General features: G+C 31.7%; 1 protein-coding gene across 1 annotated transcript; it reads right to left on the bottom strand.

Annotated features, from left to right (window-relative positions):
• Position 1: 1 nt before the first annotated feature.
• LOC132746487 (uncharacterized) lies at positions 2 to 27,992 on the bottom strand. The gene is made up of 12 exons (XM_060735663.1): positions 27,867 to 27,992; positions 17,105 to 17,334; positions 14,666 to 14,883; positions 11,855 to 12,021; positions 8,680 to 8,927; positions 7,941 to 8,256; positions 6,779 to 6,943; positions 6,256 to 6,433; positions 5,679 to 5,972; positions 5,055 to 5,243; positions 3,054 to 3,201; positions 2 to 2,720 (listed from the first exon to the last, which is right to left on the bottom strand). Exons 2-12 carry the CDS (start codon positions 17,199 to 17,201, stop codon positions 2,458 to 2,460), a joined length of 2,283 nt encoding a protein of 760 aa, XP_060591646.1. The 5' UTR covers positions 17,202 to 17,334; positions 27,867 to 27,992; the 3' UTR covers positions 2 to 2,457.

Raw genomic sequence — 27,992 nt, 5'->3', positions numbered from 1 at the left:
ATCTGGTACAGGTTTTATTTTCATAATTTATGTTTACAATACATCTGAGTTTTATTTTACTATTAACTTGTGAATATTTATAAGTATAATTATGTGTTAAAGCATAAAAGTGACATTATGCCAGTTAACTGGTGTTTGACCAACAGGTGACATTTGAAAATGATTAGGACAAAATATAAATCTACCTAAAATGTACATAATGAGTTTCATTGACTGAATAGAAACCATTTTTGAAGCATGAAATAGAAATGCAATGACAGATTCAAACAGTAAGTTTTTAGCATGACTTTCAAAATAAAACAAAGAATATATCAAATAAAAAAATTGAAACACATATCATATGTAGCACATCTTGATTAAGTAAATTCGGATTTCTAGATATTTTTATTTCTATCATACTAGATAATATCTAAATGTATACATTATTTCTAAAAGACGCAAAAGAAGGAAAAAAAGGTTTACATCAAACATAATACTTTTGAATGACAAAGAAAGAGCATGATGTCCATGAAGCTAAACACTGTATTATCAAACATCAATTTTTTTAGCTTTGCAATAAAAGACATATTCAGCGACTGCCTTTTTAAAACAACTTTAGCGCACATTTGTAACACAAACCGTGGTTTACAAATAATATACCTAAAACATTATTGAAGCATACTGTCTAAAAGATTATAAAGACTTACGCTACCTTCCACATACTATATAGTCGAATTAACTTTTCTCAAATTTGCTTTTCTTTTAGTTTATAAAATTTTGGCTTACTCAAGGAAACAACAGCTTGTCCAAGACAGGGCTTGAACCGGCTTATCACTTTGTGATATTTAATATTATGTAGCAAAACAGCGTATCTTGCTGACAGAAATCGTGCACTTGTTTGTGATTTGAAAATGAGATTTTGTTGAATACTCCTATTTATTTAGCATATTTTGCATGTCGAAATTTACTAAAATGACATTTCTTATCCCATGCGGAAGAATTCGAACAATAATATAAATTCAAGTTTAAAACTATTTTCATTAGAAATCATACAAACAAATCTATTTCCATTAGAAATCAGACAAACACATTTATTTTCATTCGAAATCATACAAACATATTCATTCACACATTTATTTTCATTTTAGAAATCATGAAATACATCTACATTGTATTTTCATTAGTCATACAAATGCGTCATATTTATTAGGAATTAGTCTAAAGGAGTTTTTTTTTTCATTTATAAAATTTTGATTTATATTTTCTTCATCATTTAATTTCTAACGTTAATCATACATGATGCAATCGCTTCTATTTCTATCATTTATTCACGTTCAGAAAAATATGGAATCGTTCAGTCAAACAGGCAAACAAATATTCATACAATCAAACAAATAATTATATGGCACTCTAATGTAAAATAGAAACTACATTGTACATGCATGGTAGCATACGGTAACATTAATAAATATCTGTTCTTATGAGAAAATATTTTCGCGAATATATTTTTTTCCAAAGTATTTGTAATTAAGTGAAATATCATATGTTTAAGCTGTATAATTTGGAAGACATTAAAATGTTGAAATCCATATAAACTACTGACTGCAGATCTGATCTATAACAAGTAAAAAATATTACGTATTGCAAGAAAATAAAAAAGGAAAATTACGAGTACATGGCAATGTGTAATTGAAAAAAACAACGATAAATCGTTTATAGAAATAAGAAATTGGACAAACAGACAAACAAACAGACAGTCAGTGCAACACGTGGATTAGGTGAATCTCGGCAAATTTTACATGTAATGAAAGAACACGAATCTCACATCAACAAAATGCATTCTCCAATTACGCATAAATGAAACAGTTGTTATATGGAAGACATATTTATAAACAAAATACAAGCAAAAGAAAAAACAACAACACAGAAAACAGGTGACTGCATGCAAAGATAAATAACTGGACAAATATCACATTTCTAGTTAAACTTCCAATTCCACCATTCGCTCTATTTATAAAAGTTCTCATTTTATTTTATTAAACAAAAGACGGAAGGAGCATCAAGATTATCACGAAAGACCTCCGATTCATTATCATTATCAATTGTAGAGCTGTTCAACTTCCGTGAACGCGTATTAGTTGCATAAATATCCATTCCGCGATTTATAATACTTTTTCGTGAATTCATATCCATTTCTTTGAATGAATATATTTTTGGATACCGTGTGCATTCCGTTTCCGGTAAGAAAATTTTTTCCGGAAGTCCTGAATCCGTAAAATATGAACATTTTATGTTGACCGTTTTCCGGTGATATTAGATATATGGCGGTGAGCAGTTTTAAGAGCTTGAATCTCATTTAGTCAGCATCTTAAAGACAACTTTGGGAGATCCGGTCACACGCATTTCAAGCACATTTATAGGTTTGAAACCTTGGAATTATTCAAAGTATACTGGCTTTCTTTCGATAGAATTGTATATCTACAATTTCAAAGAAATATGATTTGCCAAAATTGTCATGGCAACAAAAATTATAAATGATAAAGAGATAGACAAATTGTTTCCATGGTTACTGATGTTTCTACACATGTCGTATGGCGTCGAATCTTCTGAGTAACGCCAGCTCCCGCACTTTGGAAAGTTGCCAGGTACCGCTCGCATCTCGTGGATTTCGCCAACTTGAAAAACAACGGACATTCCGAGCGCGAAATGAAAGTCCACGTGACAATGAAATAACCAAAATCCTGGAAACAAAAAGAAAAGTTATCTTTGTTTACTCATCCTTAAATGATAAAACAGTATTCCCATACAAATAATGTAACATGGTACTTTTGTGTTTCTTTGTTTTCTTTTTTATATTTTTGGTCGTTTTTTCTGTTGTTTTTCATAATATTGGTCTTAAAAGTAACGTTACACGTATTATCGCCTTCATTTGTCTATGATTGTACGTAACATCGTCAGAAAAACATAAAAAAAAAACATTAACATTTTTTTTTCAATTATGTCTCAGTATTTGTAAAAAGAGTTAAAAGTGTTAAACAAAAAAAAGTACAGATAATTTTGATGTTTTTACTCACCGGGATTTCTGGCGCGAAAACGGATAATGGTGTATCCGCCGTCAGGGACCATAACTGTGTCCTTCTTAATTGGATTTCTGAGATTTCTCTTTAATACACCGCGCCTGTCGAGTTCTTCGATTGTTTCCCGGGAAATACTGTTGTTCAACTATAAGATATAATAAACATGAAAATTGTTTGGCATCCACTAATATGATATAAATCTTAACTATCACCGTTTTTTAATTTATTAAAAAAATGTCCCGTTCACGTTATGTGAAAAAGTATTGCAACAGTCGTCAAAAACTTTACACATATGTTTTATTCATTTTGATTGAAAACAAGAACTGTCGGTAGGACAGCGCGCTCGAATCTGTTCACAGTCCTTCAAAGTAAATCAAAATAATTTGGAAAGTTTATAAAGGGCAATAATTGTGCCAAATTCCATATAAGAGATATTAGCCTTGGACAGTGACATCACATTTTGCTCTCAAATAAGTGTGTGATTTTTCAACCATTTTCCTTCAGTAGTTTTTTAGATACTAACTTGCACGTAAAAACTGTAAGAAAGTGCGACGCCAACGCCTGGGTGAGTACAATAGCTAAAATTACTCAAAAAGGAAACTTTTATAGTTTATTAAATCTGAGGGGTCTTTCAAATGTCAACATATGCACGCACTTAAATTAAAAGTAATAATTTCCCATCAAGTGCACGCTGTTCTTATTATAAAGGCCCATGCTAATATAAAGCTGTTATTTCAAAATCTTCATCAATTTTTCTTATTTCGGTTTTTGAAAACAAATACATAAAGGATATTTGTTTGTTTGTGTGTAAGATGAAATTTTATTTCATCGAGTGAGCTTTAAAAATAGTATTCTCACGAGTGGCGTAGCCACGAGTGAGAATACTGTTTTTAAAGTTCACGAGATGAAATAAAATTACATCTTACACAACAAACAGACAAATTTTCTTTTTATTTTATACTTAAAAACAAGTTAAAACGAAATTTCCATAATTTTAACGATAATATTAAAATATGTTTCCCCCATTGAGAGCCCCATTTAGACGGAATTACTCATTTAAAACAAGAAGTCTTGAGCTGAAAAATAATCCGCCAATCAAGGTTAAATGACGGTGATATTTATTCATTTTATTAAAAAAATATGAATGATCGCTTGTTTTAATAATAAAAACAAACAATTCTTGCAGGAGAAAATTCCAACCATCCATCCATATTTCTGTTACTTACTGCGAATTTATATTAGACCTGGCTTTCTAAAATGTAAACGGCAGCCATTTTTTAAAGTTGTGTATTTCATGGGAGGAAAATAATTGTGTAAGATTCAGAAGGAAATAATTTGGATTTGTTAGTCATACACCTTTTTAAAAGAAAGAAAACTTATTTGAGGATTGTAACAGACAAAAAAATAAGTGTTGACAGAAGTGAAAACATTCAGAAAAGGAGCTAGGAAAATGGAAAGCTTGGAAGCTTGCTGAAGGAACGCTGGGTTGTTTTACTTATTTTACGAGTGATGGCTGTCAATGCTTTTCAATTTTTCATAAAGCATACGGCAGTTATTGCTCGTAGGATACTTTAATAAGCCCAAATGTCATCAAGAGCAGTTTTGCATGGGGAAGGAATGTATTTTTCAGACTGTAAAAACGAAACAAAAAAATTTAGAGACGAAATTTGGTGATTGGAATTTGAAGGAATAGAAGTAAGTTTTCTCTCTGTGTTACTTTTGACATTTAAGTTATTTATCTATTTCAGCTTTGCTATTTCTTTTGACAGCCTGACATTGTCAGAATTGTCAGTAAAAATAAAATTGAGGTACCACATGGGGAAAATCTTAAAAAAGTAGTTTCGTCATTGAAAAAAGTGAAATTATATTTTGATAATTTTCACTGTGAAATTATCAAATATAATTTTCACGGATAAATCAGTAATCCACTGAAAAGCATAAAATAAATATTTCGATTAATGACATTTCAGGTTGACATTTTCTAATTTCTTTATTTACCTTTTCCATTCCTAGAACATAAAAGGAATGCCCGTGCAGGTGCATCGGATGGTTTCCAGGCCCATGAAGACCGTCTGAAATAAGGACTAGTTCCACTACAGAATTTAAGTCCACCTTCACCCGGTGTACGCATTCACAAAAATCGTCACGACATCTACTCTTCATGGATGTCTCGTTACAGAATATGCCCTGAAATTAAACAAAAATTTTAGCATGTCATTTTTTTTATTATTTTTTTTTCATTAAAAAATTATATTATCATCTTATGGCGAACCGTAATCCTTAGATAAAGGGAGGCAAAACAAAAAACAAAACAAAATAAAACAAACAAACGAAAAACAGTTCAATAGATATATAAAATTATATTGAATAGATATAAAATTTTTGAATGTATCTGTTTTATTTGATCTGTATAATACTCACTTACCGTTTTCTCTTGATCATGTTAATTCGCAAATGCTTTTTTGTTGTATATAAATAAAATCGTTCCAGCAATTGCAGGACCATTGATAATTATGCATTACCTTTTTTTTTTAATTCAAAAATATCTTCTTATCATGTATCTATTCATTTTTTTTCAAAACTAGTATTTGTGACTTAAACGTTTAATTTTTAAGTTTTTACCTCGTCTAAATCTCTGTACTGTGTCAACACCGGTGACATAGGCATTCTGAATGTGATGTCATTCATTTGTAATGCAAACAGATGGTTACCATGGGAACCTGTATGCATTTGGTACATCTCGGCCAATGGGTAATGATCAGCATTCAAGAAGTGATAATTTTCTACTTCATTATATCCTAGATTCATATAGAATCTATTCACGTTGTGAGCCGTGTAAACGTCACTTGGTGACGCTTCAGATTTCATTTCAGCGACGGTGATGACGTCACTATGAAACGTCATTGGATTACCATTCTGGAAAGAGAAAGTGTATGTGAACGCAGCACGCATGTTAAAAGTGCAATGTTTCGCTGTTTTGTATATCATTAGGAGTACATATATTTAGATAATCAATAGGTACTTTTCATTGAAAAGAAACAATAAAAATGCTTAGGTTGAAAACTTCTGCATTTGCATTTTGATAGATTTTAGACCCCCAACGATGTAGCATGACAAAACTAATTAACTACAGTAATGAATAGAGTTAATAAGGTTAAGTGTTATCAGTCATAAAACTTTAAATGTTTTTGTAACATACTTTGCCTTGTCTGTCGCCGTCTGAATATTTACTTCCGGTTTTCGGTTCCATTTCCATCGCACCATCATATCTAATAATAGCTGTTTGTGACATGTTGTTGACCTGACAATCTCCAAGTCCAGTCACGTGCATCCAGTAGTTTCCAACATACTGATTTGCGATCAAAACAACGTCATATCTACGTGAGGAAATAAAGAATACATAATAAACTATCAAATATTTATAATACTAAACATTAAGCTTACTATACATTAATCTTTGATTTCCTTTTCAATCCTGTTCTATATAATTTGTTGTATCATAATTGTATATGTTTGTGTTAAACCAAGCTTACAATATTATTTTAGTTGCAAATTACGCTTATCATTTGTATCAATATTCAAATTTACATGTCTGTATGAATCTGTTAGTTACTAGTGATAGAGGTCTCTGCATCAAACTTCATACATATTGACAAAACGTATCTTATGTATACATGTTAAACATTAACAGTCTCTTAAAATAATATTATATCTAAGAATACCTTTCTCCCGCGAAAATTGTTATGCTATCGACTTCAGTTGGAAAGATATCGTTGCCGTCACTTGCTATAATGGTCAGTACATGTTTCTCTACGGAAACTTTTAGTGGACAATTCAGCATACCATTGCTAATAAAGCGAAATCTATATCGCCTACCTCTTTGTACCCTGCAAATATATTAATTATTGTTAAATGTCTGAACCATACTCGAGTTTGTTCATTTAACTTTCAAACTTACTGCTTTTCAAGTACAAGTTGATATAATGATCAGAAGAAAAATGAGCTTATTATAACAAAAACCAATACACGTAGACTTGTATAAACTTGCTGTAAATAATACAGTGATTTCGTTTATACACTTTTTGATATTAAGAACTGTATATAATATTATCATGATAAAGTTTAGGTATTATCTTATCAAAAATGACCAGCTAACAAAATAGAGCCAGTCTGATGCGACTTCACGTAGGTAAATGGTGGCACGACTCTGCTAGTCAAAGCTTATCACTTTCCATACCAAATGGGTAAGGGTTAAAAATCTTTGAATTGCATTAAAGTGTGTACCATTTATTGTACATTGACGTCATTTAATTGACCTTATTCAATCAAAGAGTGTACGTGAATCACCTTACTTCACTTATATAACCTTAACAGCAGCTCATAGGGAATATTTTAACGGTTTGAAGATACATTGCCAGGCTAATTTCAGACATAAATTTTGATTCAAACATTCTGTCACCGATCAAGCTGAAATGATCACAGGGCTACTAGACTAAATAAAGTACGAATTTTCCAACAGTAGAATGCCATCAAGCTTTGATATAAAATCTCGAAAAGCAAATGTCCTTACCAGAATAAACGCTTTGAAATGCAAAATTACAGTCTTTACATAGGTATTACTTAAGTCTAAAACAGGCCGGTCGCGTATGCATAAATGTGTTGTACAGACTCAATCAAACCGAGTCTGCAACTTTCATGTAATTTTGCTGTTTTTAATGCTTCAGAGGGATCACCTTTTTACCAGATATTGTCACAACTCATATAAATTATGCAAACGCGGCACTAGACAGGCAGAATGTATTCTATCACAAACGAGGCGGTTAGGAACCATCATGTATTGGTATGAAAGTAATTTAGTCATATTACAACTCATAAAATCATTACCTAAACACACTGTGCGGAACAAATGCTTTCTGTGTGTCGTTTGTTTCTTTAACCATGTCATGGTTGTTCATCGCCATTGTGGTTCCGCCCATATCCGCGTGATCTCCATGGGAACCATGTGTAGTTGTTTTTGTTGTAGTTGCAGGCATTCCTGGCATTGTTGTATTATCATGACCCATGTCGTGTGTGGTATTTCCCATATCACCCATAGAGTGATCTGAATCATCCATGTCGCCCATTCCATTCATACCGCCCATCGAATGTCCGCCATGTGGCATTGCATCCTTTTTATCGTGTCCGAAAACTGTTCCTCTACCTGAATATACAGAAGCGTTGATTATTATCAAAGAATATATATATCTAAATATGAACAATTAAATTCCATATAGGAAATGGTTTATATATGGTATATACGTTTCTTTAGTGACTAAATGCATAAAGTCGTGTGCAAGGATGTCGTTACTTTAAACTAAAGCTATTTCTTTGGTTATTAATGTTATATCTTTAGTCCGATCAAGTATTCAGCATTAAAGCTAATATATGTTTAAATTAGAAATATATTTGGAATTTATTTAGAAAATAGTGTACTGGGAAATAGATTTTGCAGACTCTGTGTGATTTTAATTACAGACACTAATAATTAAAGTATTGAGACAATTCTCCTAAAATGACGGAAAAAAGAAATAACATTTGTATAATTTGTAGGACGTCATTGTGTATTCCGTTTTTATCATCCTACCATTAATTAGTATAGAAGACGGTTGGTTATCATTCATTCCATGATGATGTAAGGCAAACTTAGATGATGTATACTGGTCCAGCCAGTCCTGGAGAAACACTGTATGTTCCGGTAAATCATCGTCATATAATCTCTTCACGGAAGTTACCGAAGTATCACGAACAATAAGCGCGCCAAATATCCCATCACCTCGTTGGAGTCCTGCGTGCGCATGCCAATAGTGGGTACCAGCATTTTGAGCATTAAATCTGAAATAATGATACGGTAATAAGTTTTTTTTGTTATATAATGCTGAACTAAATATGCTTTGTCATCAACAAGGCGCAACCGTCATTAAAAGTTTTTTTGTATCATTATATTAGGTCTGTCGGCGGTATAAAAAGCAAAAATTCTAAATTTATCCACATTTTTAAATGGGTTTTCCTTAAAGCTACGATATCATTACCAAAGTAATCTTTCGAGTGATATAATGATTTATGTTCGACTGTCTTCACTTTAAAGGGGGTGAATAAAGTCGAGATATGGGTAATATCAGCGTAAGATCGGTTGATGTAGTATATTGACCTACTGACATGTTCCTCGAGGGGAGGGAGAATCTTCACACCTTTATACGGATTATCTCGTAAAATCTCGTACGTGACGAGACAAAATACCTGAAGGAAGGAAATACCAATTTTTAATTAGGACAAAGAGCTTTTTTCATAGATTTATATATAAATATATTTTCTTATTTGATAATACATTTCTCAACGATTTATATTCATTTATTTTATGTTTAATATCGCATATTATGGCCTTTGATGTTTGTAGGCAAATGTTTTAATGTTTATTTTACGACATTAAAAGCAATATTGAAAAGCGCTTTTTTCTGACTTATAAGATGCTCAGGCTGATTTCACAAAGCACGGCATTAGGAAAATGTTATCAAAATTTGATATGTATAGGAATGTAACAAAAAATAAATTATGACAGTATAAGGATGTTTTAAATGGACGTAAATGAGTAAAAGATATCTAACGTAATGGTCCCTCAGTTTGGGAAAAATCGATGTTAAGAGGCGTATGCTTATATGTATATAGACATATTGGCAGAATTCAAAACTGTATATTAAATTGTTTTTTTGTAAAAATGTCTATTATCTTTAGAATATAATAACAGAAACATTTTTTTCTTTTGTGAATGGGGTGGGGGAGAAGTATTTAAGGTTACCGACCTCGTTTTTGACTTAGCAGTTAATAATTTGTACTTTTAAATCCCATTAATTTTATATTATAGTAAAAATGTAAACATTTTCTCTTTTTATAAGTCATATAAACCAGAGTTTACTGTTATATTTACATAATAACATCATTAACATAAAACGTTAATGACCTGTTGGAAGAGTATTACCTTACCATAAGTGTTTAAATATTTGAACGTCTCGTTTATTTCTATATGATAGCAAAATATATCTCCTTTTAATCAACTAATCACCACCTTTTAATATTTTATTTTTGTATGCATTTTGGGATTCAACCAAAATCGACTTAAACAGACTGATTGATTTGAATGTATGTTTAGGATATTAAAAATCAGTTAGGACCTTGAATGGAGACACCCCCTCCCCTCCACCCTATCCCAACGAAAATGTAAAAAATAAATGTACTCCATATGGAGTAGGTCCATAGAAGTATAAGAAAGAACATTATGCCACGCTAGAGTTTGTTGTTGTTATTTCAAAATGTTCTCGAATGCAAACTTCAAAAATGCGGAAATCCAGGAACAGACATGATATAATTTATTGTTTTTTGAAAACAAAGACAGCGCTTAATTTCTTTAGGAATTAATGTCAAGTTAAGGTTACAAAATGTATATTATTTTCCACAAAAACACAGTTTTTGAGGTAGTAAATAATCCGTGACATTTTATACTAAATGTTGGACATTGTGATTTATATGATCTTGCGTAGTAATACATTTCATATCGTACTACTTTCATTTTTCTAAAAAAGGTTAATATGTTTTTATTTATTACAATTTGACCTTTATGAACATTTACGATGAGTCAAGTGTACATTAGAAGGAAATATCTCTTAACAGTCATTTTCCATATTAAAGAATTTAACAAATACATGTATATATACATATGACCATGAAATAGAATACTAACTTGGTCACAGACTTTCCCAATCCACAGCCGAGCATGACAAAACTTAGTAAAAAAAGATGGTTCATTTGCACAAAATGACATTTACATGCACATAAAAAGGACAACAACCCCAAAAGAATAAAGGAAGGATATGAGATCTATTTACACATGAAGTTTCAAACATATATCTCTTAAAGGTTTTGAGTTATAGTGGTGCAAAAAAAACATACACATAACAAAGGCAAATATTTAAATTTATATAGTGAAAAAATTAAAAGCATTTCTCTTTTACGGCATCTTTCCACCTATGAAGTTTCAAGATGATTTCTCAAATAGGTTTCAAGTCAGCTCAGCATAAAAATAACAAAGGGCAATTAATCTGTTAATGTTAGTAATCTTTCTTGTGTAGTGCAACCCTCTAGAAAGTGATCAAAAAAGGAAGTGAAAGAATTGGATGGTCTCATACTATCGATCTGGTCACAATCGTTTAATCTGGTCACACACTTTCAATATAGTCACACAATTTTAATCTGGTCACACACTTTCAATCTGGTCACATACTTTCAACAATCTGGTCACATACTTTTAATCTGGTCACATTCTTTCAACAATCTGGCCACATACTTTCAACAATCTGAACACATACTTTCAACAATCTGGTCACATACTTTTAACAATCTGGTCACATACTTTTAATCTGGTCACATAATTTCAACAATCTGGCCACATACTTTCAACAATCTGGTCACATGATTTCAACAATCTGATCACATACTTTCAACAATCTGGTCACATACTTTCAACAATCTGGTCACATAATTTCAACAATCTGGTCACATACTTTCAACAATCTGGTCACATTATTTCAGACCTGATAACATATTCTTTATCTAGTCCTATTCCGCATTGGACATTCATGAATATGACTGGGACTGACCTCTTTGATACACTTATAACCGCAAAACAACATGATGAAATTCTCACCTATAATTATCTATTCCATATGACAACACGGAAACAAAAGTGCCAAAAAATGAAATTCAGTTACCTGTACTGAAAGACAGAATGGACTGGTATAGGACACTGTGTAACCATGGCAACACCGTCCATGTGAGGCGTCTCCTCCTGTAGTATACCGTGCCAGTGTATAGCCGTCCCCTCAAAATCACTGAGTTGATTATATACGTTTACAACGATGGTGTCACCCTCGCATACCTGTAGTGTGTGAAATGCAAAATAATTAAAACTTCATCTCCCCAACAAACAATGAAAGGGATAAGGACAGTTAAAGTAAATAATTGTGGTGCATTTGCCTTTCTCCGCTTACAGTATTCGTTCCAATAGGAAAGTTTTAACTGTTCATTCAAGATGGTTGGCCATTAATTTTACAGAAGGTCCAACAAAGGTGTCCGCCAGAGCTGATAAGAATGTACACGTAACACAGAAAGACAGAGAGCAAACAAACGTCAAATACGTTAAAATTGAACTTGTTGCAGCCTCAGTCAGTTTGATGGACGGTAGTGGTAAATACAGGCTACCACATTGACCGCGTAGCACCGGCTCAAGAATAATTCTCGTTGGTTCTCCCCAAGTCAGTTTTTATACTGGAATTTCGAGAGCAATGTTACTGCTTTACTTCTTAATACATGCTACATAAAAATTCATATACGGAGGAATAACAGAATGTACAAAATGTTATTGCTAGAAAGTATACTGTCCAATTTAATTGTAACTTCGCTCATGCGTTCCATTTTCAAAATTAGTTGCATTCCCTAATCTTATATTTGAGACATAAGCTGTCTAGACCGCGACTGCATTAAAGTTCTAGGTCATTCTCCTATTTTTATTTGTGTGTACAAATTTAAAGTACCACTAGATGTAAACGCAATTATCAACTCTTTCATCTTATCACGATTTTGAATTTCTTCATCATTTTTGTTCTTTTGTGTAAAAGAATGACTTTTGTATAAATTTAATTTTTATAATTAAAGCTAATGGACTAAGTGCGTAAACTTGTGTTATATTTTTTGTATTCGCTGCATGCTGCGGACATAATGCTAGAGTTAGAATTGGCACTTTACTGAACGCACTCTTCAACGCGGACAGGTATCTTGTCAACAGGACATAGCTAAAATGTGGCATTTATGTTGTTTCAAAGGGGTCCAACATTTTTAGCCTTTTGTTCTCATCAAATCTAGTTTATAACATACTTGTAATAAAGATTTAACCGTCAAACACATTTTGCACTGGTCTCGTGGTCATAAAACTTTTTTCCTTAAATCCGTCTTGAATATCACGATTTCCATTGGTCAGTGTACATTCCGTGCCGCTTTCTGACCTATCAAATTAGATCTCGAACATTTCTTTATCACACTGGACCAAGATCACGTGCCTATTTTGCCATATGTATTAATGTACTTCTATCATAGAAAACAAATCACAATTTCACAATTGCAACTGGTAAAGAATTTTTTAATTCAAAAATAGAATATATATGTATAAATATTATATTAACAGATTTTTTTTATATAAAAAACCCAGCTTTATCCAAAAATCAAGAGTAGCACTTTATAAGGCAATCAAAGTTAAAGGTAAACGAAAATGAAATTACATTAGATCATAGTTATTGTATAAAAAAGGCTTTAAAGATATGTCGTTCTTCAAACGATTTAATAACAAACAAATATATGGGTAACTTTTATTATATACAAATATGCAATATTTGTACAGTTAAAAACTTTTGCAAATATTTTTTTTTCTGAAATACGCGGCTTTTTTCAGGACAAAATATAAGAAGAAGGTGTACTGTAGTTTGTTCGTTATTTGAGTAGACACTATGTACTTTTTTGCGACAGACTGTAATATGATGAGCACGATTTTGAAAGAAAAAAATGTACTTTCACCTACATCGCAGTTATAATACATGAAATATAACTCTGTATTGAATGTTTGCAAATATCAAGTTAGTATTTAAATATGTGAAAAGGTTATTATATTTTCAAGTTGGCACATAGCTGAGGGAAAAAATCACTATGTCATTCTATGTGATTTATGACATTTAAAATTGTAATTTGATCAAGTAGGGCAGGTGTGACAGAAATAGAAAATGTTATTGGCATGACCTTATTTATACAGCTCAAATATTTGATAAGTGTATATGGTATGTATAACATTCCTAAGTCAATGTTTAGTACGAATCGGTAATCTGTGACATTTTTATGCCATGCCAATTGACCGTAAATTTTGTGCTAGTTGTATGTTTTTTTTATTTATTCAAGCTTGTTATGTGGTGTACCGTATGATTTAAATTGTTTAAAAAATAGTAACAGCATCGAAACAAGAGGTTAATATTAATCAGATTGCCGACTGTTTTGATGTTCTTTTTTCTTTTTCATTATAAGCAAAAATAAAAAAAAACGCTCCCTGTAGTCATTATATAAAACTCCAAAAAGTTACCAATGTGGAATTGCCTTTAAAGTATGATACAAAACCAGATTGTATCATAGTTTGGACAATTGTATCATAGTTTGGACACCATTTTACATTGGTTCCTTTTTTCAGCAGTTTCATATTGTGACGACAGGAAAAGTGATGTTTTCCCCCAATTATACAACAGAGAGACAATCTAGTTTGTACGCGGTGGTTACGCCAATCAGATATTCATGTGTTCCGATGTTCTTTCTATTACTAAGACCATACGTATGATACTAGCTTGAAACTTAGATAATATTTTCCCAAACTAATTTCAAAGCTTATAAGTTACATTTGTCTCCTAAAATTTCATTACCAGGTGTTTAAAACAGTTTCAATAATACTTCGCTTTAAAACAGATTAACCCTAATGTGTTGATGATACTTACATGTAGGGCTGGTCCCGGCATCATTCTGTTGACGACTTTTATTGCACGTAGAAATCCGTCAGCCGGGACACAGTGTGGTCGGCTACAGTCGGTCATATTAAAGGGACAGTTATAACATGCACGTGACAACGTCTGGTAATGCTCGATTGTAAAGTTATATTCACAAGTCATGGAACTAGTTCTGAGACAATCACGCCGGCATGGATGGTCCTCATAGTCTAGAAACAAACAAGGAAAAGATATTACTATTTGTCTTTTTCAAGAAAGAAAAAGAATTGGTACAGAAGTATTTAAAACTATAGGTTTATAATTTTAAAATGATCTACGTGTTGTAAGATCAATGCCATAAAAAACAATACAAAACGAGACAAAATAGTTTTTCTAAGTTGCTTCGTATCCAAAAGATAATTTTGAAAGCATTGTGCTATTTCAATTAAAATATACTGCAAAAATAAAGAGTAGGTCTAAAAGAATGGCAACAGTGAGAACGAATAAAAAACCTCTCATATGTTAGGCATTCACTGAACCGACTGTGCTATTATATCATTATTGATATGACGTGCACCTATACATTAAGCTAGTGAGACTTTTCTAAACATTAGTTATACTCAATCTTAACTCTCGTAAACTGCACGGACAGAACCGAATTAGGATCGAATATTTAAATTAATGTCAAAATGTATTCATTATTGACAGATCAATAAAATCAGACTGAAATATCTAATGAAAGTTGCAAAACATATCAAAAGCTCATGAGCTAAATTTCATACAACATATGTATTATTTTTAAAAATACATTATCGGGAAAATGCTATCTTTTTCGCAGAGTTCGCTGAGGCTGCCAAAAACAATGACCAGTACTCAGGTTTGTGGTATACTTCCCAAGCACAGTGTAATCATTACAAAGATAAACAAGTTATTGTTTCCTGATACCTCAGGTTAATTAACTTGCCATCAATTTATAAATATGTAGGAACTGGAATGTTGATTGTGACAAGATGCAGAACACTAGTGACCGGTCATCGTAGGTGTATGGATAATAAACAATGCAACGCTCATCGTTTGTTTATAACATAGATAAAACTGGATATTTGAGTATGAATACATATATAAAGTACATCTATTAATGTATTATAACCGGAAACAAGAATAAATTGAAACATAGCAAACTTGAAAATGCTGCATGTTCAGTTTAATTACGGCAAACGTCTTAGCAATCTATCGTGATTTTTTATTTCCACAAATAATGATAAGGACCAAATCCGCATCCTTGAAGACCCCTGATTTTTTCTCTATGCTCTCTATGTGTAATTAAATTAACAATATATTATATAATTCTTAACTGAATTAGTTTACGCATTGCGGGAAATTTCGAATAAGATTTTTGAAAAAATATTCTGATAAAAAAACTTAACAGATGAATCTTTGATAAAAGAGATTAAACCCGCATAGAATGCTTTGGAAATAAGAAATTTCTTTCTTAACCTTTTCTCTTGGTATTTTTAAAAGTTATTTGGAAATGAATATTAAGTTTCCACAAATATCAATCATATACTAGAATAAATTAAAATGTTGAAATTTTTCTAACTATACTCTGGCATGTATTGGCTGGGAGAGAAAAAATTAACTTCTTTAGGGTTTAGTTCATGTATAGATACATGTGAATAATATTAACATTTGAGCCGCGTCACGACAAAACCAACATCCGCGCAGTCTGATCAGGATCCATGCTGTTCGCTATCAGTTTCTCTACTTGTTAAAGGGTTTGTAAGCGAACAGCATGGATCCTGATCAGACTGCGCGGATGCGCAGGCTGGTCTGGATCCATGCTGGTCGCAAACCCATTATGATGGTTTTGTCGTGACGCGGCTCATTAATCTTATCTTTTTTATTTTTTTGTAGATTTAGAATAAACCTAAATATTTAAGGGATTCTACTGAGGCTTTTTGGCATAACCAGACTGGATATTTTTTGTCTGAGATTTTTTTTATCATTTAACGTAAGTTACCAAAAACTTGTCCGCAAAATTTCATATCATTCGTGGACTCTGTATTAAAAGAATAATGTTTTGTGCAATATGACATAAAACTGAAAAGTTTTTAACGCTTTTAACTAAAATCGGGCTTTGAGAGGAACTATGTATCGATTTCCAATTTATTCCGAGTGCAACAAATTTATTATGTCTTTCACATAATTTCGTCTTATTTTAAGTGTCTATTTTCTCGATATGTAATTTGAAGATTCTTGCAATAAATAAATAAATAAATAAATAAATAGATAAATAAATAAATAAATAGATAAATAAATAAATAAATAAATAAATAACTTATAGTACTTTTATTTGTGACATAAATCTAAAAAACCTTTGACTAATACACATATAAAAAAACATCTGTACCATAAGTTTGATTTCTGAACCATTTAACTGTTAACACTTACCGGAAAAGCCAGGTGAATCCCATAACTTCGCCGAACAAAGTCCCGTTAACGTGAACACCACTGCCACTAAAATATATGCTTTACAAAAAGAATCCATTTTGAATTTTGAATGAACTATAACTCCCAGGAAAATACGTTTTTCTTCAGTTCTCTAATGGTTGTTCCGTGGAATATTCTCGGTTAATTGCTCTCGCTGGTCTTGGGGAATTCTCTATGATAGACTCACGTTCCTGAAAATGGAGAAGAAGAGCGAAAGAAGATTTATCAATTTGTTTATAAACGCAGTTTGAATATGGTGAAAAGAAACATGGTTAAGTAGTTGTATCACCTAATAAATTGTCCATAGAAATATAATATGTAGGGCAATATTAAGCAACATTGGTAATTCTATATATTGAAGGCAGCGGCAGTCAAAACCCGTACCATTACGAATTATAAACGATATGTGCATACATTTAATGCAATATAGCATTAAAAATATGATATACCACTTAGGACGTGACACTACATAATGTTAACCCGAGAACAAAATGCATATCCATATGTAAGGGAAGTAACATTATAGACGGTCTAGGGGTAATATTACAGATGGGTAAGTGTTGAACATATTGTACTGTGTAATAAAACAATAATAAAATATACATTTCTTTTATACAGTTTCTAAAAAAACTCCAAAACAAAGTTGAAGTACAGTGTATTGTACTCATATTGCATAATCGAGACGTTTTTTACAATTTTATGTGGGGAGCTTGTTATGTGATTTATGTAAGTGAAGAAGGTCGAAGACGAACTAATATTAGCTTAATTGATAAACAATATATAAATATAAATAGCGTAAATTGTTCTAACGTCAATAATTTAATATTGATACTGCGTAGAAATTGAATGCAAATATGCCCTTGTGCTGCGATAAAGTGCGGTATTATTGCGATAATTTCTTCTAAATTGCCGATATTTATGCGATATTTCTATACTTATTTCTCTATTATTACGCAATGACTATAAATTTACACTTAGCGTGCTGACGGCATGTAAATGTACTTATGCTTCCAGTGCAGACCATTATCAGCCATCAAATCATGGCCTGCACCAACCGCTATTCAGCACATGTTTTAAAATTCACCCATGAAAACTTCATGATTTTTTCTAGCCTGAAAAAAAATAAATAAACACGTTCATTGAGATAATAACATGTTATTCTCAATGACTCAGGTTAACGTCGTTAATGTAACATAACGTCACCAAAACGTCAAAACCTAGAACGCAGAATACTTTGTTAGAATTGTCACAACATACTCTCTATGTTTTTGTAGTCTACCCAATGATCAAAAGTTACACAGTTTCAGTACTCAACAAACATTGCAATGATTTCGTAAATAAGCCGGCAACTCATAATGAACATCTCTCAAATCTTTCTTTGGATCTGGATACAAACGAAAGCCGTTAGACAAAGTCCGGTCGTATGCCTATGAGTTATTGATTTTACTACCACAAAAATGCCGGTGCATTTACATAAGAAAGTCTTCCAACAGTTCTCAATTAGTTTTCAAGTCGTTTATATCATAACCACCGAGTCCAATCGTTCACTATGTTTCCCAGGCGGAGAACGCATGAAGAGATCAATTTTACAGGTGGAAAACCGATACTGTGATAAGAAAATTGTCTTCAATTTCTTTGTAAATGCATATTTCACAAAACTGTATAGCCTATTCTGATCTCGTATGATTACTTTATCCGACAGGCATCTCAAACTTGCCAAATCTTCGTTAACTTATTAGATCATTATCGACAACTGCACAAGAAAAGTCACAAAATTGGTTAAATCGCTCTTTGATAGCCAATAACTTGACATCCAAGCAAACTTCTAAACATTTGTATCGCTTTAAAGGTTCTTTATTAACATATCCTCATCCACCAAAAGCCTGCTCTATTTCTATTCCGTATTTTTGGAGTATAATATCGTTTAAGCGAATTTTCAAAATGAACGCATGAGCCGAACTTTTCATGTGGTTTTATAGGTTTGAAAAGTGAACGCATGAGCAGGTGATATTTTTTAAAACTCCAGTTTTTCTTAATTATCTTACAAATTTAACATATTCAAAAACTTTAAAATTTTCAAATTTTATTCCAAATAAGTGAGAGACACTTCTTTTTACAAATTAAAATATACCTTGTACGCTGTATATATATGCTAATTAGCAAAAGTACGAGGTTTGTTGGGAAATATCGTGTAAAATTGAAGTAATTCCTCGTTTGTATTATTTGCAAAAGCAGTTGTTAAGACGACAAAGAAAAGCATAATAGCTCCTCGAAAACTTGTAAACTTGTAAATATTGTTTAATACATAAAACGGAGAGATAACTAAGTCTTGTCATGTTGAATAAAATCAACAACTGACGACATTAAGCTGATTTATATAATAATCTTACATGACACTTTTGAAAAATCCTTTGCACGCATTGTAAATGATTGTTTTACAAAATATGTACTTTGATAATTAAATCATGAATCCTGAATAATTGTATACAATTACTATCATACATGCATAATATTAAACAACAAATACAACAAAGGACAAATGACAAATAATAGCGTATGTATATTCTTTTAAAGTCCCTGTACCTGAAAACTTTAATAGTCTAATACATGTGTACTATGATAAACCTGATATTCAAATAAAGAATTACCAATATTTGAAATCTTACATAGATATTATCGAATTTAACAAGTTCTGTAAATAAAGGGAGGTAATTAGAAACACATTTTGATAAATACTTCGCCTATTCTTCATTAAAATAAAAGTGTATAATTTTTAAAAGAAAAACTTATAATGAACCTAAACAATGCTGTCGGTAGGACAGCAACGCTCGACTATTCTTAGTGCTTGATAGTAAAAAGGGCTTGATACAATTACCTCCTCCTGTCTACAAGTTGGGGTTATGATGGTGAACAAGTGTGCAAAGTGTCAAAGCCATATGTCGATGGACTTTGAAAATATTTGAACTATTACAAAAACTTTAACGTAAATTCTAAGTCGAAAAAGGGGCATATTTTCTGACAAAATTCTTGATAGAGTTACATCCTCCTGTCTACAGGTTGGGGTCATGATGGTGAACAAGTGTGCAAAGTTTCAAAGCCATATGTCAATGGACTTTGAAAATATTTTAACTATTACAAAAACTTTAACGTAAATTCTAAGTCGAAAAAGGGGCATAATTCTGTCAACATTCTTGATAGAGTTTTCTCCTCCTGTCAACAGGTTGTGGTCATGATAGTGAACAAGTGTGCAAAGTTTCAAAGCCATATGTCAATCGACTTTGAAAATATTTGAACTATTACAAAAACTTTAACGTAAATTCTAAGTCGAAAAGGGGGCATAATTCTGTCAAAATGCTTGATAGAGTTACCTCCTCATGTCTACAGGTTGGGGTCATGATGGTGAACAAGTGTGCAAAGTTTCAAAGCCATTTGTCGATGGACTTTGAAAATATTTGAACTATTACAAAAACTTTAACAAAAGTGGTTACGCCGACGCTCGGGTGACTACAATAGCTCTACTTATTCTTATCGAATAGTCGAGCTAAATAATATGTTGTATTTCAACATTTTCTTAAATGTTCATTTTGTTGTAAAGAATGTGATATATATATTCTTGCTTAAAGATCCTGTATTTTATAAATAAGCTAGGATGTAACATCCTTGCGAAAGTTGTATATAAAGTCAGTTCTTATGAAAAACATATACTTAAGAATTGACATTTCTTGAGGAAAAAAGGTTGTGAAATTTTTATTGGAATGCAAAACTGATTTTTATACCAAAAACAGATTTCTAATTATCTTCTTTTTTATCGGAAATTTAAAATTTTGGCAATATCCTTATCAAAAAGGTTTTCTGTAACTTTTAACATTGTTAATTCTTTATTTAAGCAAACGATTTTTCACAAGAACATAAAATTTTGAGTCACAGGATCTTTAAGTGTATGCTACATCTTTAATCCCATGCCGATTTTGCAACTCCGTAAATATGGTCAATCTCCTATGCAGTGATCTCCCCTTGTAAACAGGATTAGATAAAGTAGAAAAGCGTGACGTAACCGCTGTGAGGAGTTTAAAATAATTATGGTATTGCATATAACATATTTTGACGTGACGTCATTAGCGTTATACAAACATAGTGTAAAGACGTGCTAAATGTTAGCGTTATACTAAAGGCGCGTCAATGAAAAATGACTCTTTTTTTCACTTTAAACGGTCTTTATTTTTGGTATGTGATAAATAGAATATTAAATTCGTGTAAGTTCATTACTGAATTTATTGCACTCGTTGAATAAAATAATATAATGCGCGCCAGAGTCTCGCATAATATAATTTTATTCAACTACTGCAATAAATTTAGTATTGAACTCACACTCATTCAATATACTCTATATAAAATACAGGAAATTTAAGTCCATCAACCAATGATGTTGTATTTTGCAAATATTTTACTCAAAGTTTTAGAAATGAGGATTTATTATATTTCCACAGAACCGAACAGACCTTCATCTATTGCTTATAAGCAATTCGTCATAAGGTATGAAAATAGGGATTTCTGTTTGCTCAAACATTTGGAACGAAAATTTTGGAATTTAAAGGTTCAGTGATCGATAACATGTGAGATATCCATGAAAACTGGAGTAACCGAAAAATCCGCCTGCTCATGCGTTCATTTTGCAATCTGATGAAACCACATGAAAAGTTCGGCTCATGCGTTCATTTTGAAAATTCGCTTAAACGATATTATACTCCAAAAATACGGAATAGAAATAGAGCAGGCTTTTGGTGGATGAGGATATGTTAATAAAGAACCTTTAGAGCGATACAAGTGTGTAGAAGTTTGCTTGGATGCCAAGTTATTGGCTATCAAAGAGCGATTTTACCAATTTTGTGACTTTTCTTGTGCAGTTGTCGATAATGATCTAATAAGTTAGCAAAGATTTGGCGAGTTTGGGATGCCTGTCGGATAAAATAATCATACGAGATCAGAATAGGCTATACAGTTTTGTGAAATATGCATTTACAAAGAAATTGAAGACAATTTTCTAACCACAGTATCTGTTTTCCACCTGTAAAATTGATATCTTCATGCGTTCTCCGCCTGGGAAACATAGTGAACGATTGGACTCGGTGATAACAAGCGTTTCAGAAGGTGGTAGGTTCAGTCCGACGACAAATCTTCATAACATAATACCCTGTTACTCTGATTCTGAAGTCAATCTAGAAACCACACAAGCCAGGCAACAGACTGTTATGGCGTCATTAAACTTACAGGAAATGACGTCACGATGACGTCATGAGCGTTTACGTGCATACAATGATTGATATGATTGAAAACTTGCGGCAAAGAATAATACATTTTAATAGAATAGACAAAGTGGAAAATATTTTAAAGTAATCAGAATTAGCATAGAATTGATTGTGATTATCTTAAGTTTATTTCAAAATCTGAACTGACGGAAAACCCATGAATAGACCTTTAAAACGGCAGCAGAGGCGGCTCTTTCAATTTAAAATTATACTGTTAATAAATATTGATTTAATTGCATGCGACCCGTGTTTTTATATTTCTTTTAAAAAAAAAATTGTTAAAAACGTCTGTACTTTCAAGTGCAGAGAAAAATGCAATAAACTGGGAAACAAAAGGCGCGCGATAACAGTGTTGATGCAGAAGCAGACGGACTGACTGTACATGTTTTACTCTATTTAACATGCTATATAAAAAGAATCGCAACAATACAACAAGAAAAAATGATCATAAAAACTATGCAGAACATTATTTTAAAAACGAGAGTTAACCAGTTTTTATTAATAAACGGAAAGAGAAAACATGGAAGTTGAGTGGTAAACGCTTCAAGTCTTATGTTTGTCGAAAATAGTTCTATTGTGTCGTAAAGCAGACAGAGCGGTTTTTTGTTGATTTTACACTTTCCGTAGTGTCCGTCACTAAGCAGTAAAGAGTAACGTCTGAAATATGACATAACGAAAATTTAATAGCTCATCTCGCTTAGTACGTGTCACAGTCAGTTTAAAAGTTTGATCGTTTTTTTATATGACAGTTTAAAAACTAATAAAACGTCTTCCGTTTTTTATGTGTTTGTGTTTTTTCTTCTCCAGTCTACAAAGTTGTAGTCAATGTGAAACAAATACAAAAAAAATCTTTTCAATTACTGTATTTTATAAGGACCTCCACGAATACTATCATGTGATTTTAATAAACCGTTTGTAACGTTTTTCTCAGTCAACGTGTACATATTTTGAGGGATATTGCTAGATAAATAACGTTCATAGACATGGTAGAATCTAGCATGCATGTTTTCATGAGATGAAACGTACGTACGATGATGATGATGATAATAATAATAAAAGTCTATTTGCAACTTAATTCAATGAAATAAATTAAAAGTTCAGCTTTGAAATTAGGAGAAATAAACATGTAGAATTCAAAGGCTGATGAAATGGAAATGTGTGTTTTTGAAAATAATATGTCTGTGTTATATTTTTGTGCCCAGGTTAGAAAAAAATTATAAGTGTTATCGTAGAGTTGCTTAATAGTTTTTTTTTCTTTTGGACGGTCACGTTAATATATATATATATATATATATTTTTTTTTTTCACGTTAATAATGGTGACATAATATTGATGAAGAAACACGTCGCTATTGATAATAACAGCGCGCCTGATTATTCTCAGCGTTAAAACATTAAACAAATCCCCACAAAAATGAAGATTCCACAAATAAAGAAGAAAAAGAAATGGCCTGATTATGGAAATTTTGCATGCAAATTTCTTTTCAGAAAGGCCCATAAATTAACACAAATCCACGCTTAGATTATGGGTTATTGATCGAATGTGACCCCCAGTTATGATCCCAAAGTATTAAGTTTCAAGCGAATAGATCTACTCTCAGTAGTTATGAAATTTAATTTTCCCTTCAAAACTTTAACCAAATTTTTTCTTTAAAAACCCCCAAAACAAGGTTAAAATTCTAATCAGTCAAATCCACACTATCTAGAGCTACGGGTCTTTTAATTAAGACACCCCAGTTATAATCTCAAAGACATATTTTGAGTTTAATGCAAAGATAAGACATGAATTATGCAAAAAAGTTAGACGCAAATCTTAACCAATTAGACTCAAGTATTCTTTAAATATTCGGGCTAAAATTGATATAGCTTTTTACAAGTTATAACAGTACTTTACACAATTTATAATTTTAAACGTCGTTTTAAGCTTTTCTTATAATGAATAATACATTTTAACGATTTTTAATATAATTATGACAAAACGTACATGTACGAATCTTAGTATTTTATTCCAATATTCCATAACTTTGCTGATAAACATTTTAAAAATATTAACTTACCAAATAAATCCAATGCCAGAATTTCAATTTGAACACCATTGTTAATTTCACGCTTTGGAGAGAGTAAAAGTTATTCAATTTTTTTTGCATTAATATTTAACTCCTTTAAAAGTCCTTACACTAAAATATATACTTTTCTCAATAAGTCGCAAACTTGTATGATTTTGATTGTTTTTTCTTAGTCCTTAAATCACAATTACTAATTTACGTCTACCGAAATCATCATGGCTTCTTACAAAGAATGAGATGTTAAAACCCGTGTTTAACACTTGATATAAGGTGCTACTTTTGGATATTTTTCACCTACTGTTTGCCGTTTAACTTGTTATAACGCTTGAAAACAACACAGAACACTAGATGTAGTTAATTGTTCCGGATATGTAAGACTGTTTTTATCATGGGTTATGCTGAAATAAAATATTAATGTCATCACTGTAATCCTATTAAAACACAATGCGTATTAAAAATTAAACTTACCTACTTTTGAACTAGATTCTGAATATCTTTTTTCTTTCAGAGAAAGGAAGTATGAATAGCATTAAAAATATTGTGACCTTTTTACTAATCGTCTGTGGGCATTTCTCTGTAGTATTTGAGACTGTATTTGTGCTTTTTTTAAATTTCAAAATGCATTTTCAATTTCAATACATTAAATAATATACCTATACATGTATATAAGGTGACTGGTTATAGCAGACGACATGATATCTCCATTCATTCAATAACAACCCAGCTTCAACTTTTGCATCTGTCCATTTTCATTCATTTATTATTATTATGATTATCATTATTATTATGTTTATTATCATTATTATTATTATTATTATTATTATTATTATTATTATTATATTATTATTATTATTATTATTATGTTTATTATTATTATGTTTATTGTTATTATGTTTATTATTATTATTATTATTATTATTATTATTATTATCATTATTATTATCATCATTATTTTTATTATATAAGTATATAATACTTATAAAGCCTAATCCCACCACGGCAGATGGGTGGGTAGTCTGGTCTAGCCCTATACTGGAGACTAAGGATGATAACACCCGGTTCTAGCAGGGTAGAGGTAAAAAACATATCAAGTTTTCGTCAAAGGACGGGGTACTGAGTTTCCTTATATCGTGTTCTGACTCACGCCGGTAAAATTCAAATAATTCCTTATGTCCTTGAAATGAATATGGTTTCCGTCTTGGAGGAAAATGCAAATCTGGGTTTTTTAATGTTTTGATTATGGATTTAGAACATGTTAGAAGTTTAACACGTGAAGACAACAGCGTTGAATGTATAATAATGTTAAGATACATAACAGTAGCAAGATGTAAACAAAGTTGCATTTTTTTTCAAATTATAATACTTTCCAGAGGATATTCAAGAGTTTTTTTTTCCTCTAAAAATACAGGATGGATTTCCTTCGAGTGGTATGAAAATAAATAGTTCACGAAATATGATCATTTTAATACCACAAGATGAAAATAAATCCTGTATTTATGTAAAAAAAAGAATTTCTGTTTATTTAACACGTTTTTATCTGTATGAAATTACAATGTGAAAGACTTCCCCTTTGTAGTTTGTGTACTGGCTGAATTTAGAGGAAAGTAGTCCGGCAAGGCACCACTGCAAACGCGGAAAGTAGGTTTCGTTGCAGTGAAAATACGGAAAATGAAAATACGCATTTATTTCATAAACATTTCTCAATATTTCAATTATACTCGTAAGAAGACGTATATAATAAATCACTTTATAGAGCTCTACTGATACAAAAGAAGAAGAAGAAAAAAACTAGAAATGTGTCAATAGGACACGGGTGCCCCCACCGCGCCACTGTTCTGTCAATCTTTTGACTAAGTCAAGGGAAATAACTCTACAAATACTGGATAAATCCACAAGCGAAACCCCAGGTGCAAATCAAAATATGCTGAGCAACCTGCCTGTAAGGTTTAATGAAAATGTCAAATCCTTTTTGAGTAACTTGCGACACAAGTTGAAAATTGCAAAAATTTTCTAAGTGAAGGGCAATAGCTCTAAAAATACTAAATAAATCCAGACGAAAATACCTGGTGCACAACTGCACATGCTGATCAATATTCCTGTAAAGTTACATAACTCTAGGTCAAATAATTTTTGAGTTACGTGAGACACATGTTGAAAATTGCAAAATTTTACTAAGTAAAGGGCAATAACTCTGAAAATACTAAAAATATCCACACAAAAAATACCCAGGTGCACAACTACACATGCTGATCAACATTCTTGTAAAGTTTCATGACTCTAGGTCAAATACTTTTTGAGTTATGTGCGACACAAGTTGAAAATTGCAAAATTTTAATAAGTCAAGGGCAATAACTCTGAAAATACTAAAAATATCCACACAAACAAAAGTACCAGGTGAACAACTACACATGCTGATCAACATTCCTGTAAAGTCATGACTCTAGGTCAAATACTTTTTGAGTTACATGCGACACAAGTTGAAAATTGCAAAATTTTACTAAGTCAAGGGCAATAACTCTAAAAATACTGAAACTATCAAGACGAAAATACTCAGGTGAACAACAACACATGCTGATCAACATTCCTGTAAAGTTTCATGACTCTAGGTCAAATACTTTTTGAGTTACGTGCGACACAAAAGTGAACGAACGGACGGACGGAAGGGAGAACGGACAAACGGACAGACGGACATGGCTAAGTTTAAATGCTCGCCACTAACATAAGGGCACAAAAAACGACTAAAAATCTATTCATTAACACCGTTCATTAACATATTAAATCCTCTGTCTTATTGTAAGGCGGCCAACAGTCTCAAAATTACTGCAGCCTTTGGATAATACAATTTTCATAACATGCAAATTGGTGTAAGGTACTATAAAATGAAAAGAATTTGCCGAATTCATCATAGATAAACCCTTTGAACAGTTAAAGTTTTGTAACTTAAGATTTGCCGAATTCATCATAGATAAACCCTTTGAACAGTTAAAGTGTTTGTATCTTAAAATAATATCCTATAAACATGTATCTCCCTTTTTTAGAGTGTTGCAAACAGAAAAAAAATGTTTCGAACTAATAAAGGGTCCGTTTGAACGGTGAGGGGGAAAAGTAGTTTGAGTAACGGAGCATGAACGGAAAAATGTTTTATTTGTCATAAATACGCAGTTAATTTACATAATGTATGAAACCATGTCTCATGGCACGGAGGATCACTTTGGGTCTTTCCATCGCCATCACTGCTCGGGTTTGGCAATTTTTATATATAACTTTCTTACTGCTATAGAAAGGACAAAAATAGTAGCATGGCAATAATAGTATACTTAAATTAAAAAGTATGAATTTAGTAAGTTATTACCTTGAGTGCAGTAATGGCAATATATTATCCTTTTTCAGAATCATTTATTTTCATTATTTAAAATGATTTATCCACTTTTATCAAGGAAGTGTAGACATTAAACCAAATTCTGGCATCTTTACAATC

The sequence above is a fragment of the Ruditapes philippinarum genome, unplaced genomic scaffold (assembly GCF_026571515.1).
Source record: "Ruditapes philippinarum isolate M1 unplaced genomic scaffold, ASM2657151v2 ctg5659_1_1_1_1, whole genome shotgun sequence".
In the NCBI taxonomy this organism is placed as follows: Eukaryota; Metazoa; Mollusca; class Bivalvia; order Venerida; family Veneridae; genus Ruditapes; species Ruditapes philippinarum.
The sequence above is the reverse complement of the archived record's forward strand: the minus strand, read 5'-3'. Positions and strand labels throughout refer to the sequence as shown.